This window comes from Culex quinquefasciatus, chromosome 2 (genome assembly GCF_015732765.1).
Source record: "Culex quinquefasciatus strain JHB chromosome 2, VPISU_Cqui_1.0_pri_paternal, whole genome shotgun sequence".
NCBI lineage: Eukaryota > Metazoa > Arthropoda > Insecta > Diptera > Culicidae > Culex > Culex quinquefasciatus.
The window spans coordinates 23,139,760-23,159,092 of record NC_051862.1 but is presented as its reverse complement, the minus strand read 5'-3'; the positions used below and the strand labels follow the sequence as shown (position 1 = coordinate 23,159,092).

The window sequence follows — 19,333 nt, the reverse complement described above, 5'->3', positions numbered from 1 at the left end:
GTAAGGTTGTTGAACACGGAGAAAGGAATTTTAATGTGCGTTTGATTGATTGGTTTAAGTTACAGTTTGAAGATTTTGTTCGACGTGATTTGTTAAGATGGTTTCTTTAAAATAGTATTATCTAAAATTATATAAACCTTTTGCTCAAGCCAATGTTTTCAAATATGGAAAGTTATTGTTTTCAAGATGTTGAGTATTTTAGTAAGTATTAAATTAGCTTTAAACATCATTTATTTAAAAAATCTTGATATCAACACAATTTTGACGGTGTTCCTTTTTAATATCTTTTGATGGATCTATTGTTTTCATTCCCAGCAATGTCTACTTTCCGCACAGAACCTACAGCAAAAAAATCCCCACCACAAAAATCTCTCTCTTTTAATTAATTAGTCGAGAGTGGGCGACACCACATTCACCCGGTGCTTCGCGTGCCAACCAACGGGCCCCAGCTGGCCTGGCGTGCGCGACTCCGACGCCCCCTGGCGCTTTGGTCTTGCCGCCATTAATCTTCATTTTCCCATGGCCTTGTGCACGTGAAAGGGGTGCGCTCGCACAGGACAACTCCGGTTGGCATTGTCTAGTCTGTGGCCAGCAAGAGTCCACAGGTATTTCCATTTGCGAACCGACCAGCTTCCACTCCACCAACCAACCAGAAGCGACATTCCGGTGAACATAAATAATTTCTCCAGCAGAGCTTTCAGTTTTCGATCCTTTCGTAGAGCTTTTTCTGTACCCGGAGTCCATTGTGGCGGTAGGGACGAGAATTTCCATTCCGTGGTCCCACCTTGAAGTTATGCGATACCTGGCGGCATACCAATCAGCTGTTTTACGACGACGACGATGCTGAAGAGCCGAGAGATGGACCATTTGAGGTTGATGAAGGACCAGCATCATCGACCGCCTGCGGGCCACCAGTCTTCCGTTTCGAGCCGGCAAGCTGCTGTTCTGTTGGAGATGGATGGATGGAGGAGGAGAAGTTGATGACAGTGTTGTCCGTCTTGGTGTCGGGGAAGAATTTGTCTTTGAAAGACTTGGGAGGCTGAATTATGGTGATGTCAGTGACGAGATTTGAGACGGGATGTCGTTCCGGGTGGTTGGGAAGAATTGGACAAGATGTAGCAGATTAGAGGAGCTTAAGGATACGGAAAGGGAAAATCTTAGAAAATAAACATAGATGATCTAACGGACAGATTCGTAACTTTTCGCCGGTTAAGAGTTCAAATTTAGTCCATAAACAGGGCTTACCCCCTTAGTATAGGACGTCGTTTGGACCTCACCAACCGGCCTGGAGTTGTTCAAGGGTTGTTTGTATATACACCCAAAGGAAAAATATATCTCAAAATCTGCAACATTGGATTTGCTGCAGAAAATGTCATATTTTATAACATTTTTTGCAGCAAGCCCGTAGATCATTTTTGCCCGCGTGTAAAAATTTCAGCGATCTGCAGTTCTCACCAACACATCAGCATTATATGTGTTGGTCCCCGAGCAACACTCCAAAGAGAAGCATATGTTGGTGCTCTTTCACTCACTTTTCATCAAGCGTCCATGGCGCGGTGGTAGCTTGTCGGATCAATAACCAAGAAGTTGGTGATTCAAACCTCGTTCTGTAAGTGTTTTTTTTTGTGAAATACAACCAAAAAGCCGTCGGTAATTTCGATAATTGTCGGTAACGGGCAAAAATGTCATACTCCTATATCGCAAAAAATGCATGAGGACAGATTTCATGCAGATTCTGATATACTTTCATGCCGCCATGCATCACAATCATGCGACTGCCAGTTGGGTGTATAAAACTAGCATTTGTCCTAAATATTGGCATATCAGGCCAATGGGAAGTGGACCAAATTGAGACACGAAGTTTAAAGGTCACAAATCTTCAAAAATCCAAAAAATGCTGTAACTAAGACAACATTAGATTATATTTCAAAACGCAAAATGAATCTGGTAGGGCTTAACAAATGCAATAAAATGAAAGGTAAACGTCTTAATTGAATGAATTTTAAGGAAGTTATTAGCATTTTAGTAAAAAAATAGCACAATTTTCAAACTCAAATAAAAAAGTGTTCCGTCCAGATATCAACTCGATTCGACCTGGAGCTTTAAGGGGACATCTGGGACCAGGGTTGCCAGGTCAAAGTTTAAAAAATCTGGCCAAATACCGATAGAAATTCTGGAAAAATCTGGCAGACGAAAATCTTGCAATTATAAATGGGGAAGGGGCAGGAGAACATCAATTAGTTCAAAAGTTTGTTGAAATTCAGAAGTTGATTTATTGGCCTAGCAAAGGTTGAATTTACATTTTCTTGAAAATAAGCATTTAATATTTTTTTCGAATTTAATTAAAATCATTCATTTTTATCAAAAAGTTATTAAAAATTTGGCTGAGAATAACAAATCTAGTAAAACCTGTCAAACTCTGGCACAAATTATCATACATTTTTATTCTTGCTGACATTTGTAAAATCTGGCCACCTGGCAACCCTGCTTCCATACAAATTAAAAACAAATGTATAGAACTATCTGAGCTCGATCTCACACACGCTAGCACACCATTTGTATTGCTGGCCGGTACAAAATTTAACCTCACTTTTTTTTCGTGTGCGTACACGTAATACTTGCGCAAGTAGATAACTCTATGGAGCGTAACACGCCCAAGCAACACACTTTGTCAGATAAACGTATTTCCTAACTGGTTGTATAACCGATTGGCCTCGTTACCACAACTTGTTCTACAACTCCTGTGGATTGGAAAAAGCGCACTTTTTTCTGTTGTATAACTTGCCAGAATAAGATGCAAGTTATCAGAGTAAGTTGTACAAATGTATTTGACAACACTGTGCTAGCTAACAAGAGATTCAACGAAAAAAAGGGGGCATGGTTAACGGCTGTGCTGTCAAATCAAAGCGCACACTGAAAAGGAAAGGTAGATTGAAAACAGTTGTCTAACCGTTACCCAACTTACATGTAAACAAACAGTTCTTATTAGAATCTTAATCAACGACGAAGCCAATAAGAATAGTATCTTTGACTATATTGATACGCTTGTTTCTGCCCGATTTATTTAGAAAAAAAAATAGAAATTGCATGGAAAAAAAAACAATCCTTTCGCGCTCTCTAAAAGTGATTCTTGTGAAACTTCTCTTCAGGACGAAGTTTTACATTTTCCTTTTTTGATGAATTTCGTCTTTCCAAGATTCGATCCGATGACTTCGACGATTTGTTGTTATCTCCACGGCAGGTCCAGGCGCGCTTCCACATCTCTCCACGAGGCTTCATAGTAAACAAGCTGGCCTAAACGTCAATAAGAAGGCTCAGCTTTGTTATACAGCAGTGAGCTAAACAACTTAACTCCAGAAAAGGCTATCATTGGAAATTAAGTTATATAAGTTTGTTTCAAGTTAGTTTTTATAACTCCAATATACAACTTAGTTATAACAAACCGTTTCAACTGTCATTTCAATTACCGTACCACGGAGCAACACTGAAATCGGTGTGATTTTAATTTGTTATTTTCTCTATCATGAACTCCATAAGCTTACATTTTTGTAGCTTTTACCGGCAATAAGGTTTCAAACTAATCGGTCAACAATTAAAATTATTGCAATCTTCGATAAATAAACATTATTGAAACTCTAAATACCTCACGTACAAATTTACACCACCTAACAACACGCAATGTCAAGTTGAATATGTTTGTTGATTATCAGTTATATAACCTATTCTCCAATAACATTTGTGTAACACAGTGAGAAAACCTAAGGTTATTTATAGAATGGTTGGCCACGCCCATTTTTCAGAAGATGCCGTCACATGACAATGTTAGATAAGCAGTGAAACAAACAGTGCAATATTATTCTTATTCAACAAACTGTTTTCGAGGAAAACATTGCAGATGACGGAACAGCATCTTGGCATATCAGCATTTTGACGTTTAATTACAGCTCATAAAAAGCGTTTTTGAATAAAATCAAGTGACAAATACCTCAAACGGAAGTGAGCAAGCAAGTTTCTATCGGAGGTGTTCCAAAATAAGTTGTATAAACAGTGTAAATCAGCAAATTGGATGGAGTTAGGAGCGAGTGCTAAACCTCCCAAATAGGTGAGAATTTTCTCCATGTTGTGCTTTAAAGTTGGAAAAGAGTGAATTTGACTGTGTTTTAACACTTTTGTGGCACAAAACAAGATAGTTACATAAGTCAGTTATACAACCAGTGAAACAAACTGTTATTTAAGTTATGTTCAAAATTTGTCTCGTATGTTTATCAAAAACAATTATCTAACTATTATTCAACAGTTGACAAGTTATGAGTGCTACTTGGGCGGCTTACGACTCCCCTTTCACCCAATTGCGTTACGTGATAAAAGAACGCTTACTAATTTATGTTGTTTAGTTTGTCGAAATAAATTTTTGGAAAAAGTTGTGAGTTATGAAAATTTATCAATTTTTGTTGATGACTAATTTAAAAGCTGATATTTGTTTTTAGAGTGTTAACAATATTTTCAAAATTAAAACAAGCATTTTTTCAAGTAAACAATGTGTACCCTCTATACACAGAAAAAAAAATGATGGTAATATTCATCAGGAAATGGTGACAGATTTTGTGTCAAAAAATATATGATTGATTCTACCCCAGAAAATGATGAATTTTCATCAGTTTTTGATGAATATTCATCAGGTTCACATTTTTACACATTTTTTTTGTAATATTACTCAAAAAAGTGGGAATATTCAAGCTACCAAATTTTCAACTTTCAAAAATTAAACTTTTTTGCTGTGTAGAAAAGTCGTCTTTTTTTCCTTATGGATGAGATATGCATTTTTTTGGCTTGCTCTCCAACCAAAATTTCAACATTCCAAAATTGAAGTTTTTTTTCTGTATACACAGATCAAAAAAGTTGAATTTTGAAATGTTGAAAATTTGGTAGGTCGAATATTACCTCTTTTTTGAGTAATATTACATACAAAATGTGTAAAAATGTGAACCTGATGAATATTTATCAAAAACTGATGAAAATTAATTATTTTCTGGGGTAAAATTAATCATTTTTTTTGCCACAAAATCTGTCACCATTTTCTGATGAATATTGCGCAATTCTCACCAACTTGGACTTCGCACTAAATTATTGCTATCGATCGCACTATTGCGACTTGTCAAACTGGCTTGGAAAATTCTAATTATCTCAAAAATGATCAAAGCGAGCCGATGTTGCTCACCTGTCAATCGCAATTTTAAAGTGCGAATGTCCAGTTTGGTGGAAACTGCGACTGGAATTGTAAATAAACAAATGCTGGTTGTCAAGTTTTTGGAAATTTTGTTGTCAAAAGTGCGAGAGAAAAGTGCGGGCCAAATCCAAGTTACAGTGCAAGGATCAATATTACCATCATTTTTTCTGTGTAGTACAACAGACAACAAGGCATCAAAATGCTTCCCCATGAATTTAAATTACACAGAAAAAAAGTTGAATTTTGGAAGGTTGGGAATTTGGTTGGTTGAATATTACCTATTTTTTAATAATATTACAAAAAAAAATGTGTAAAAATGTGAACTTGATAAATATTCATCAAAAAACAGATGAATATTCACTAATTCCTGATGTAATATTACACATTTTTTCGAAACAAAATCTGTCACCATTTCCTAATGATTAAAGTTGAATTTCGGAATGTTGAAAATTTGGTAGGTTGAATATTACCTCTTTTTTGAGTAATATTACATATAACATGTGTAAAAATTTGAACCTGATGAATATTCATCAAAAACAGATGAAAATCATCATTTTCTGGGGTAAAATTAATCATTTTTTTTTACACAAAATTTGTCACCATTTCCTGATGAATATTACCATCATTTTTTTCTGTGAACCGAACCAGAATTCCAGATTTTTTTTTCTGACCTGATTTAATTTGATTCATTTTACAACCGGTATTCGCATCTTCGAAAATAACTTTTCAATGTTAACGGTTTTACAATGGGTCTCGTGGCGCAGGGGTAGCGGCTTCGGCTGCCGATCCCGATGATGCTATGAGACGCGGGTTCGATTCCCGCCTTATCCACTGAGCTTCTATCGGATGGTGAAGTAAAACGTCGGTCCCGGTTTCTCCTGTCTCGTCAGAGGCGCTGGAGCAGAAATCCCACGTTAGAGTAAGGCCATGCCCCGGGGGGCGTAGTGCCAATAGTTTCGTTTCGGTTTTACAATGAGAGTAATAATTTCGCTGAAATAAAGTACCACCATAAAAGTTATATAATTCATACATAAAAAAAGTTTAAAATTCAATTATTTCTCCATTTATCATTTCCTTTCCGATTTTCATTCCAACAAACTCGAAAGATGCCAACATTCATTCCTTGCTGCTTGCCTTCACTAGCAAAACTGGCATACATTTTCCCCTCCCCCGCCCCAACCCCACAACTCTTGACGACTGTTAAAGTGCACAACCAAATTGTTTTCCTTCCTCCTGACGAGGAAGCGGTGGGGAGAGAGCCTTCAAAACAAAGCACGTGGTCGTCCTTTAGTCATGTTGCCCGCGGGTCCCGGCCGTTTTGTTGCTGGCGATGGTGGTGGCAGTGACAACAAGGACAACGACTACGAAAAAGGCTTGCTTGCTCTCCGTTCCGAACGGGAAGTGGCACCAACTTGAACGAAAAAAAAGTGGATATCAGGACCAAGCTTGGCATATTGTTTTCATTTTTTTCTTACGTATGTGCACTTGGTTGAAGGTGCACTGTTTGAAATTGCATTTATGGGAAATGTTTCTTGATAGCAAAATGGATAATTTACGATAAATAGAATTTCAATACTTTTAAAGTATTGCAGCTATCTTTTTTTTTCTAAATAAATATGAACAAATTTGACAAAAAAAGTTGTGCTAGTGCAACTTATATCTTCTTTGTAAAGTCAATTCCCTTTCAAGTGTAGTTCCATCCTCACCCCGCCGTGGAGTGCTTTTCACAAATTGTCCCTGCCGGGCAGTGTTATGATGACACACATTCACACTTTGTCTTTGCTTGGCAGTTGTTTGTAGGAGAAGAACAATCTGTGGCAGTGGTGACAAGGGCTTCAAGAAATTTTGTGTTTTTTTGGCTCTCGTTGTGCTGGTAGAATTTGGTCATTCAATTGTGAATTCGGGAAATTATAATGTATTGCACATTATAATTTTAATCATTCTAAATCATGAACAATAAAATATCAGGTTTTTTTATCATTCTAAAAAAAACTTTTTTCAAATAATTTATTATTTCTAAAGAACTTTTTCAAAAGGTCCTATGTCCTATGGGTTATGTTGATAGGACATTTTGACAAAGCAAGCCAGCTTTAAAAAATTAGCATTCGAATTTGAGGGATGTCCCTATATAATTCAATGAAAATATTCGATTTGATCACAATATTGAAAATTTCATCTTTTAAGCTATAGCCTTTTGAAAAAATTCAAGATAATTGAAAAAGGTTGAAAAATGTCGACAAAAAGTGTTTTGACTAAATTTTTACAAGTAAAATTAAATTTGCAATCGAAAAGTGCATAAAATATTTCCAAACAGGAAAAATAAGTTTTTTACTATAACATCAAAATAGCGCAACATTTTTAATGGACGATAACTTATCGAATATGCGTCTGATTGTCAATGCCCAAAATAGGAATTATTGTGAAATTTTCCAAATGTTTCAAATAAAATCTTTTAAAAAATCCCTCGCATTTTATATGGTAAATATGAGTGTTTCTGGGCCTTTTCAAATGTTGACGTTGACTTGAAAATTTAAAAAATAATTTTATTCAAATGATATTTTTTTTATGATTGTCCCAAAGATATGATTTATTACTGAACATTATGAAATTTTCGATTTTTTTCAACATTAAAAAAATCGAAAATTGGAAACACTATCCTATAATTTTGACCAACTTGTGCCATTTCTCAAGAAATGCATTTTTTTCATCTGAAACGTATGCTAAAATTAGAATTACCAAAAATGGTTATTTTGTACAATTTGATATTGTGTTTTTTTTGTGAATAAAAACTGGGTATTTTTAAGAGTGTAGCTATTGATCAGAAAATCGGTTTTCATAAACAGATTTTTGAATATTTGAAGAGCTGTTATTGTATGGATGGTTGCTAAAATTGTATGGAGACTTGTATGAACGAACCAATGGTGCAAAATGACTTCTTTGGTCATAGAAAAAGTAAACACTAAAGTTTCATCCAAATAAAAATAAAAAAAAAACAAAAAAATATTTTTTCAGAAAAATTGCTCATTTTTGAAAAAAGGAGTTTTATTACAAAAAAATCAAGTCGACTTTTAATAAGGCTGGTACAAATTTTATTTAAAGTTTTTGTCCCCCCCCCCTTCAAAGTTGGCCCGAAAAATCAGGGGGCAAAAAAAGATTTTTTCAAAAAATTTCAGTATTTTTATGATAATTTAAGTGCAATTAGTTAAAATCAATTGAAAATGAATTCCCCTACGTTTAGAATCATTTTTAGCATGTTTGGGTTAATTTAAAAATCTTTTGAAATTTTGAAATTTTTTGATGTCTACTATCGCTAAAGTTTTTTTTCGCATTTTTTTTTTGTTTTCGTCAAATTTTACATTTTTTGAAAACTTTTATTGCAAAACAACTGAACTAGTGTAAAATACATTTTAAAACACTTTTTCCATGCAAATGTTGAAACTATGGCATGTTATTTTAATATTTATATTTTTAATTTTTTTGCCCCTCCCCCCTCGACTCCGGCCAGAGCCGAGGGACAAAAACTTTTAAAAAATATTTGCATCGGCCTAAAGCATTTCAAAATACTTTATGCATTATTACAGTTAAGCTGCTAGCATGTTGTCACATATATTAACAAATTATCAGGGAATTTATGCTAATCTTTTTATCCCTAATGTTAAAGGTATTTTGACGATCTGTGTTGGATCTGTGTTCCCAATAATCCTAAATATTAAGATGATTTAATACACACTTAGATTTTTATATCGAATTCGGTAGTTGCAAAATCGGGAAAGTTTAGATTGGTAAACCATCTGTCAAAATAAACAAAATGTTACCGAATTTCGGTTGTACGGTGAACAGTAATGAAATTCATTACCGAATTTCGGCAAGTTTTTACCGAATTCGGTAATTTTCAGTTTATCGAACTGTTCAGTAGTTAAAAATTCGGTAAACTTTACCGAAATCGGTAAAAAATCTAAGTGTGAGTTCAAATTCAATGGATTTCAAAATTTCCATTGAAAATTTGTAATATTTTTTATTATTTCTGGAAAATTTTGAAGGAGTGGGAGCCAAAATTTGAAATTAAATTTGCCTTGGCTTAGTTTACAGGTAGTTTACAAATTTACAATCCAAAAATTCTGGAATTCAGCATAATCTTCGATGATTTTTTGTCAGATAGTGCCTTCTCTGCTCATATTCGCATAAATGTCCCATAATTAAAAAACAGCAAGCTGTGAAAAAACACGAGGGAAGTTTTTCCCATACAGAAGGCTACGTGTCATGTTTTCACGAGCAAACTGCTAAAAAAACTCAAAAGTGGTGAAAATGCATATGGGAAATTTATGCGAATGTGGCCAGTTTTGCTGTTTCACGAAATCAAATTGCTCAGAAAGTTTGTAATATTGTTTTGAAAAATGTGTAAACTTACATCTGTTTTTGTGTAATTTTACCACATAAGTTGAGGTAAAATAATGTTTAAAAAGAGGTAATGTTCAACCAAAATTTTTTTCACCTTTCAAAATTAAACATTGTTTTGCTGTTCACTACTGGTTTGACATGGAATATCTAATTTCAGAGTTTTTTTTTTAATTTTGTGATTTTTGTTAATGAAGTCTAGTAAATTTTTGTCGTGATGAATTTCCTTAAAACAAAGTTTTTTTTAAATTATTTTAGAATAAATTTAATTCTCACAAAACTCAAAACTCCAATCACTTCTGGCAGCCCGAGTTCCATTACGGGTTTAAAATTAAATTGGCTAAATTAAATTTTAAGTCGTAATGCGATCGCTTCTGTGCTCCTTTTGCAATCCAATTCCAACCGCCTGAATTGTACAAAAGCTCCCCCCGGTTGCTCTCTCTAATTTGAAGGAAATGTAACCGGGTTAAAAAGACGAACACGACGACGACGATAATGCTCACTTGATAGTTCCTTCCTTCCTTCCGCGGGAGTGGGATGAAATGTTCGCTTTGGCTTGCCATGGTTTTAAGGGGGGTGGGAAACAAACGAGTATTACCCGTTGAGAAGTTGTAACTTTTCCCAGCGGTTGTTGGATTTACCTTTCATTCATTTCTAACTAACGTTGAATCACTGTGAAAATATGCGTTAAATTTTATTTAAGAGATTTTACAAAATTAATGATATTAGTATCATTGTGGTTTGGTTGAGCGTTTTAGCAGAATGCATTACTGTGAATACAAAGAGACGAGATGTTCCTTTTAATTCCGTATTAAAAGGAACATCTCGTCTCTTTGTATTCACATTAGTATCATTAGTAAATATAATTTCTTCAGTACACATATTATATAAAATTTGAGTATTTTTTAAAGATTTCCACAGTGCAACCTACGGAACGATTTCCCACCGGAAGTGGGTGTTTGGCGTGGGAGGGCCGGTCTCTACTTGAAGACCACTATCGGCTACTACCATTTGCGCTATTGGGCGTCTGTGGTGAGCCGTCTAAATGGTGGGTGGGAAGGCTAAGTGAAATCGAATTAGCTTAGCTCGTTTGTGTGAAGTTGAAGGAACCCGCTAGCTCGAAGGCACCATCAACCAGTCATCACCAGCAGGGTAGAAGAAAACACTGTGTGTGTTGGCGCCAAACGTTAGCTTGATGATGGTAATTAATCAAAACCCGGTTTCGGAAGGATTTGGAATATATATCCGCAGTGCGGCGATAAGCCCTCACCCCATTGTCCATTGTTGTTGACGGCCACGTTGGACGTGGCTTGTGGGAACTCTGGCGGGCCTCGGACATTACCTGTGACTCAATTAAGGCGGCAATTTGTAAACAAGATCCTTTGAGGGTACTGCCTTGGGATGTGTTTGCGAAAGACTGCAAGAACATGTCAATGTTTGTGTAATTTCAGTTTTATGTGAATAATTTACGAGCGCCGGTCATTTTATGCTTCAATCAATTTGAAACAGTAATTGCATTGCAACCATTATATCAACACAAATAATGTCGAACGGTTGGTCTTATCCAAAGGGTAAACAGTACATTTTCTTCAAAACTTCAAAACTTTTCCATTTGTTTATGTTAAAATTTGCTTAAGTTTCCATAAAGTCATATTATCATTGAACAATTCAGTAAATTCGATAGAAAACTAGCCAAACCGCATTTTCAAAATTGAGTATTCATACATTTTTGACTTTTTTTTACTCATTGCTTGGTTAGCCATTTTTTGCCCTATCTACAAGTTGACATGTTTTTCATTGAATTTGAATTTTTCAACGAAAAAATTAAAATATAGTTCTATAACCACTGCCATTTCCCAGTACTAAGTTATCAGAGTTTTTTTTTGAAAAAAAGTGATGATTTGTATCATTTTGTTTTCAAATTTTAACCCCTTAAAACTTAACCGTGTGAATTCAAAAGTATTTCTCAGAAAAATCAGCAATTTTTGAATATAAATGACCCTTAGAATGTTATTGTGGCTCGTGCATTATTAGAACGAGAGGATTTTTTCCCTAAATAGAAATATTTGTATGATTAATGGCAGTAGTAAGAAAAATCCCCACATTTAAACTGTGCACGAGCCTCGACAAACGTCGAAAGGATCATTGTTATGTAAAGTTTGTTGAACTCTTTGAAAAAAAAAATCGAAATCAAACAATTGAATTTTAGGAGTTAAAACTGCGAAAAATTGGTCATGTTTATCAACATCTTTTCAAAAAAGTTGTTTCGTAAAATTATCATATTTCGTGAAGTACGCATGCAAACACCTTCTATTTAAACATCAATATTTTTGTTTTGTTTAATATATATATTTTTTTGAAATTATGGAGTCGATCGTGAACGGTGGGGCAGTGCGCTTTTTTTTTTATTCATAACTTATTTTTATTAGGTCCTTTTAGGTGCTGTGACCAGGTTGGGACCGAGGACCGTTAACTAACTAATATATAACAAAAAAAAAAAACAACTCCTTATAATCCGTACTTGGAGATATGTAACTGACGAGCGTTACTTGGTCCAAGCGGGTCTTGCAGGTCTTGAACCTGCCGATGTACTCGGAGTAAATACCCCACAGCTCAGCCGAACTGTCCGCACGCTTGGGGCAGCTGCGGTCCGTGGCTTCGTGGGCTCCAGAGCAGTTGGCACACCGCTTCGACTCTGCTTCTTGGACTTTGCACTCGTCCATCTTGTGGGTACCCCCACAGGTGGCAGTTTCTGGTCCCATGGCCCAGCTGCAAACAGTTCCTGCACTGGGTCACGTTCGGCCGCTTGTTCCGGTAGGCCTCCCACCGGATGATAGTGCTTGCCACAACATTCACTGCAGAAAGCTTTTTCAGGTTGGTGTATCCCTTGGGGAAGACCACAATGTACGGAGTTTCGTCCACGGTGGACATGCACCTCCAGCGCGTCCAGCTTGAGATCCCTCTTCAGCAGGTACTTGACCTCGTCCGGTTTCAGTTCATCAGGTAAACCACGAAGAACTACCCGATGATTTCGCTCGCTCCGCCGTTCATGGGTGTAGAATTCCCCTTTCTTCCTCTTGAGGAGCTCTTGCAACTTGTCAAAATCTTTGACAGAGAAGCAGGTCACCTTGGTTCCAAATCGGGTTAGTTTGTTAATCGGGTTGAAACCAAATTTACAACTTTCCACTATCGCCACGATCTTGTAAAAATCCGTGGTGCTCTTCACCACCAAAGGTGGTTGCTTTTGTTTATCTGCCGACTGGCCGGGTGGTGAAACCGCCGGGGCGTCTCCTCCTCCTGCTGGGCTGGCATTGTTGTTGTTTTCGTTTTCCGCTGGCGGGCTAAACTTGTTGTTATTGAGCACATTCTGCTCCACTTTTCCTTCTCCGACGACAGTTCCGGTGATCTCAGAGGTCTTCTTCCGCTTCCGATTTCCGGGGATGAGTTGGAAATCATCCGTCTCGGAGGTCTCTTTCACCTTCATCCGTCAAACAACTCGAGGCACGATGCCTTTAGCGCGCACTTAACACGTCTACTCTCTCGGAGCTGTCAGAGCCAAGTCGGGGCAGTGCGCCTGCCTTGCAGGATTATTCGTGTTTCGAGCGTCATTTTTGTTGAGTAGGGGAAATATACCCTTTCTAATCAAACACCTATCTTCGTCATTTGGAGAGTTTGATGCTCGATTAAAGCTCCAAAAATACTTTTCAGGCTATAAACTTACCAGCAACAGCACCGCCTCGAGTAAGCACGCAAATTTATGCCATTTACTGGCCAAAAAGATCAAATTTAATGCACTTTTGATCATAATTTTTATTTTGCGAGACCATTTCTCATCATTATGGTGGCACACACATCCACACGCAAGATCAGAGGTTAACTGCTTAACGAAAGTCGCCATCAATATCTTTTCACTTGCGCTAACGATTTCAAAGCGCTTAAGATATAAAATTGCTTCCAACTATCGACAACATGTTCTTTTGCCCATTAGTTAGTCACTCACTTGAAAAATAATCCCGAAACATGTGAAAAATTAGCTAGCACCAACAAAAAAAAAAAACAAACGCGCTAAGTCTTTTGACGTTTAAATTTTGAATACTGATTCTAATCGAAGGCTGAAGAAAACCGAGCGAGGAGCGAAGGCAAATAAAGAACAAAGGGTGGCCACCAACACCACCAACATGCTGGTGCAGCGCTTGTTGGAGTGAGCAAGTGCTGCCAGGAAACTTTCGCTATAAATGCTACTTTTCGTGAGTGTTCGCTTCAAATTTCATCAATTTTGGCAGCACTAAGCAGACCCAAAAGAGCGCTGGAAGAAAAAAGAACTAAGCTGAAAATAGAAAAATGGGCCCAATGCACTCGACTGATTAGAAAGCATTTTTGAAATATTTTTTTTAAATGCTTGTAAAAGGAATAGCATAACCTTTAATAAAAGTGAAAATAAACAGAAATGTTTACTAAAAGTTGCTCTACTCGTTGGTGTAGTTGGTTTTAGTGAATTTCAAAGAAACAATCCAGATTATCCAGCATCATTCAAACACGACCTCTTATTAAGCTTAAAATGGGCATATTTCCCCTTATTGGTGTTTTTTATGATTTTAAAATCTTAATTGATTGTTTTGTGATTTTCAAAGCCTTTCTCATATCATCGTTTATTAGAAGGCACGGCGTCGTGTAAACTGTGCATTATTTTTCGAATTTTCCCGGTGAAAAAGTCCATTCTATGTCATCCTTGATCGAAAGGCACGCTGACGGTTTATGTCGTCTTAGTAATCGTGGTGCAAAATTACATTTACATACACTAAAACCCTGGTTTACGCTCAGGCGTAAAGCTTTGTATTTTTTCGGTTTATCTGGAACGACGCAACATGTTTGCAATCTTTTCATAGTAATTTATACTACAAATTGCTTTCAAAAGAAAGTAAAAACATTACGCTTACACTTTGATTTGTTGACCGATCAATAACGGAGTAGCAGCTCATTGACAGTCTACCATGCTCAATTAATTGGACGCCCAAATTTTACAGAAAAGTCCTTTTTACACCAAATGCCTATCTATCCATGGTTTCGGGCTAAAAATCACTGAATTAAAAACTAACTTAATCCACCTATGTGGTTGGAGCCTTCCTCACTTATTACCAACAATGGCTGATATGCTGGAATTGTGCAAAAATATCATTTATTTTTTAGATCCGGAATAAAAAAGTACATAAATATCACTTAAGTGGCCATACCTCGAGACAGGGTTGCCAGATCATCAATGTCTTGGACTCGTTGGAAAGGACTTTTGATAACTTAACCAACAATGAGTTGGATGGTGGATCCGGACATAGTTTACATACATTTATGTGAGATCCGGCTTCAAAAAAGTACATAAATGTCACTTAAGTGGCCATATCTCGAGACAGGGTTGCCAGATCTTCAATGTTTTGGACTCGTTGGAAAGGTCTTTTGATAACCTAACCAACGATGGGTCGGATGGTGGATCCGGGCTTAGTTTACATACATTTATGTGAGATCCGGCTTCCAAAAAGTACATCAATATCACTTAACATCACTTATTTCGAAACAGGCTTGCCAGATCTTCAATGTTTTGGACTCTTTGGAAAGGTCTTTTGATAACCTAACTAACGATGGGTCGGATGGTGCATCCGGACATAGTTTACATACATTTAAATGAGATCCGGCATCCAAAAAGTACATCAATATCACTTAAGTGTACATATCTCGAGACAGGGTTGCCAGATCTTCAATGTTTTGGACTCGTTGGAAAGGTCTTTTGATAATCTAACCAACGATGGGTCGGATGGTGGATCCGGGCTTAGTTTACATACATTTATGTGAGATCCGGCTTCAAAAAAGTACATCAATATCACTTAAGTGGGCATATCTCAAGACAGGGTTGCCAGATCATCAATGTTTTAGGCTCGTTGAAAAGGTCTTTTGATAACCTAACCAACGATGGGTCGAGTGATGGACCCGGACATAGTTTACGTACATTTAAGTGAGATCCGGATATATGTGAAAACACATTTTTATACATAACTTTTGAACTACTTATCGAAACTTCAATCTGTATAAAACTCGATCTATGGGACCCTAAACCAAGTCAAATGCAACAGGTTCGGGTCAAATCTGATCAGCCAGTACCGAGAAACATGAGCTAGTTTGTTGATCACATACATACATACACACACACATACACACAGACATTTGTTCAGTTTTCGATTCTGAGTCGATATGTATACATGAAGGTGGGTCTACGACGTTTTTATTCAAAGTTCATTTTTAGAGCAGGATTATAGCCTTACCTCAGTGAGGAAGGCAAAATGAAAGGGGTCGTACCGAACCACCGTCAAGAGCTATCAAAAATTAGCTTGGATTCATGATCAGGGACCAAAAATACCCCCTAGAGCAAAATTTCACGGAAATCGCAGAAGTTTCGGGGCAACTGCTATGTGGGTTGGTTATTTTTTTGGTTTGATGTGGTATAATTTGAAAATGTATAAATATTTGGTCTGAAACAATTAGCTGTACAAAAAAACACTTCAAAAAAGACTTGTGCAAAAAAAACTCACACAGTGAACGCAACAGATTTTCCGGCAACTTTTCCTACCGGCGAGCACAGTAATCGCAAACCACCAATGCATACACGACTTCTGTGCCATCTGGCGCACGGCAAAGTAATAATTTAGTGCTTAACTTGGACGAAGAAGTTTGCTAACGAATGGGGTCCCCATGACTTATGGTAATTAAACAAGTTCTTTTTTGTGTGTGCGCTTTGCCAGAGCCCATTTATCATTTAGCAGCACAAATGCAGTTTGAAAAAGTTTCATTTGAAACATTAATTCTTTCAGGAAGTCAACATTCAAAGAATTGTCCGGTTTGCAGGCTATTTTTTAAACACAGATTGAATCGAACATCGAACTAACCAAACAAACAAAATACGACAATGCTCAGTGTAAACAATAAATAAATCTAATCTTTTAATACCAAGGAAGGATCACGTTCCACGTCGTGGTGCTACTCTGGTGCTGGTGGCTGCCACGTTGCCCTTTGGTCACGACTTTAGGGCTGATTTAAAGCTCCACAGGCGTCTGCTTGAACACGCAAAAGCATACAAATATGTTTGTCTACAGAAAGGAATGGGGAGAAAATTTGCTGTAAACAAAAGGGGGAGAAAAAGCCGCCATGGGTCGGATTACGCGGTTTATAATTGAATTATGAGCGCTAAGCTGGATTGAGGAATCGACCGGGTAGGCTCAGCGTTACAACAAAGTGCAGTCGGGTCAGTTAGTTATTTTAGGCTCATTTTTATTTTTTCTTTCTGGTATATTTATAGAAAGGAATAACAACCAACCTTATAACTCTGTTACTGGAAAAGTCCTGTTAATATTTATACCCACTTGCAATAACATTTTTCTCTTTTCCAATCATGTTTCGGGATGATAGGTTCTTCAACAGAAATCAAAACGAAATTTTAAGGAATCATTTTTTATTTATTTCTGATTCATTCATATCAATTCACGCTCCAGACTTCTCTAAGACGTAGCCGACTTGAGGTACGCAATCAGGTCGGCCCTCTCGGACGGTTTCTTCATCCCCGGGAAGACCATCTTCGTGCCCGGGATGTACTTCTTCGGGTTCTCCAGGTACTCGAACAGCGTGTCCTCGGTCCAGACGATGCCCTTGTTCTTGTTGGCATCCGTGTACTTGTACCCGGCGGCCTGGCCCGTCTTCCGGCCCATCAACCCGTGCAGGTTGGGACCCACCTGGTGCTTGCCGCCGGCCGACACCGTGTGGCACTGGGCGCACCGCTGCACGAACAGCTTCTTGCCCTTCTCGACGTCTCCGGCCGGAACTCCCATTTTCGCTTCTTGTGGGTTGTTGGAAACTGCAGATTTTCGCGCGAACGACGGAAATAAGCAGCGATTCTGACAGTTGCTTCCGTTTGGTTTGCTGGGACTTTCGAAAATGATTTCAGTGGCATGGCTTGCTGAGGTTTTGGGCAACCAACATTAGGAATTAACTGAAATACTGACTAACTTAAATTCCTTGAAAAAAAACTTAATTAAATGTGTAGACTACCTTTCCTCATTTTACATTAATTGCCTAAAATAAAATTCAATTCCAACATTAGGTCATAATGTCTGCCAATGATGCACCGCACCTTTCACGTGCCTTAATTTAGAGTGCTTTCCCGGTGGCGACAACCGGTGCAATTCCCTGCCCGGATGTCCACTGGGGCCTTCGGATGCCACCGTCACTAGCACCGGGCTGAACCCACCACGTGACCCGGCGAAAAGTTTTGCAATAAAATGCAATAATCCTATTAAACTGAGAGCCTTCATTAGATTGGCACATTTCAATCAGGGCCGTTGATACGAGTGTGATGCAAGGTTTGATGTTATTTTGTGACACAGTTTTGGCGTTTTTGAATTTAATTGTGAAGGTTGGCTAATGAAAGTGAATTAGTTTTTAGGGAAATTGAACAGGATTCGAATTTTATTAAAATCGAATTGATTTTCAAAGATCCCTTATAAAAGTTTATTTATATACTAGGGTCAAAATGAACTCAATAAAATTTACATTTTGTAGGTAGGAAGTAGTAAATAATCCTAAAAAAAATATTCTTTTGAATTTTTCGTCGAGGGTACAGCACAATTACTCATAATTTGTCAAAGTTTGTCACTTAAATTTTACGGCTTTCAGTTGTAATGGCAAAAAAGAAAACTTATTTTAAGTTTTGTTTCTAAGTAGAAGAATCATAAAATAATTAACACATATTTGTAGTTTTCCTACATACTTTCGAAATTTCTTGAAAATCTGAAAATACATTTCCATTTTAAGAGTCTATATTCAGCAGCTGGACCCTAAGATGACAGTTTTCGTGAGTTGCGCGTATTCACCGACAGATGGCCAGTGGGCTTCGTCGGAGTCCGCCCATTAAATACGCAACTCGAAATTTGCATGGGAAACTTTTTTTTCGTGACTTTCGCGGCACGCTCACTTCAACTGTTCTAGACCAATATGGCGTATTTCTGAACAAGTTTTTTTTTAAGAAAATTACTCCAGAATGCTTATTTTGTCGTTTTAAACCGAAACAAGACAAAAACTATAATTATTTAAACTATTCGCTATTTTCAAAAGTTTGGCTAGATAGTATCGAAGGCCGCCATCTTAGGCCCACTGAGCCCACAAAAAGGGGTACGCTCAGTTTGTATGGGAGCTGTCAACATGCTCCCGTGTTGATATTCAGCCATTTAACGTCAAACAGGAAGTCTCCAAATCAAAAGTGCTCCGATTTGGCTCAAATTTGGAGTGGGGTTTCTTTGACCCAAATAATTAGACCCGTATTTTTTTGTTTGGCGATTCGCGATTAATAGCTCCATAATTCCGACAGATGGCGCAAAGTATCGAAGAATGACAAATTTTCGCTGTTCGGTTATATAGAAATGCAAACTTAAAATTGAATTTATAGCTCTTAAGGTAAGAACAAGATTGTCCGTCAGACCTGGACGCAAACGCAAAATTTTGCGCCTGTCATCATAGCCTGCCAGTCATCGACCATTGAACAAAGCAACCCCTTTAGATTGTTCGACTGACAGTTGATAGAAAAATCTAACTGGCACAGCGTTCTGCGTTCACCACTGCGTAGAGCGTTCAATTTCCCGTCCCTGGAAAAAAAATCCCGGGAATTCCCGGGATTTCCCG

At 37.4% G+C, this 19,333-nt stretch overlaps 2 protein-coding genes across 8 annotated transcripts in view; one reads left to right on the top strand and one right to left on the bottom strand.

Annotated features, from left to right (window-relative positions):
* The window catches only part of LOC6042946, a 218,713-nt gene that overhangs the window by 82,973 nt on the left and 116,407 nt on the right, over positions 1–19,333 (top strand). The window lies entirely within an intron of this gene.
* On the bottom strand, positions 17,107–17,487 carry LOC6042945 (cytochrome c-2). The gene has a single exon (XM_001870849.2). The coding sequence runs from the start codon at positions 17,485–17,487 to the stop codon at positions 17,161–17,163; it is 327 nt and encodes a 108-aa protein (XP_001870884.2). The 3' UTR covers positions 17,107–17,160.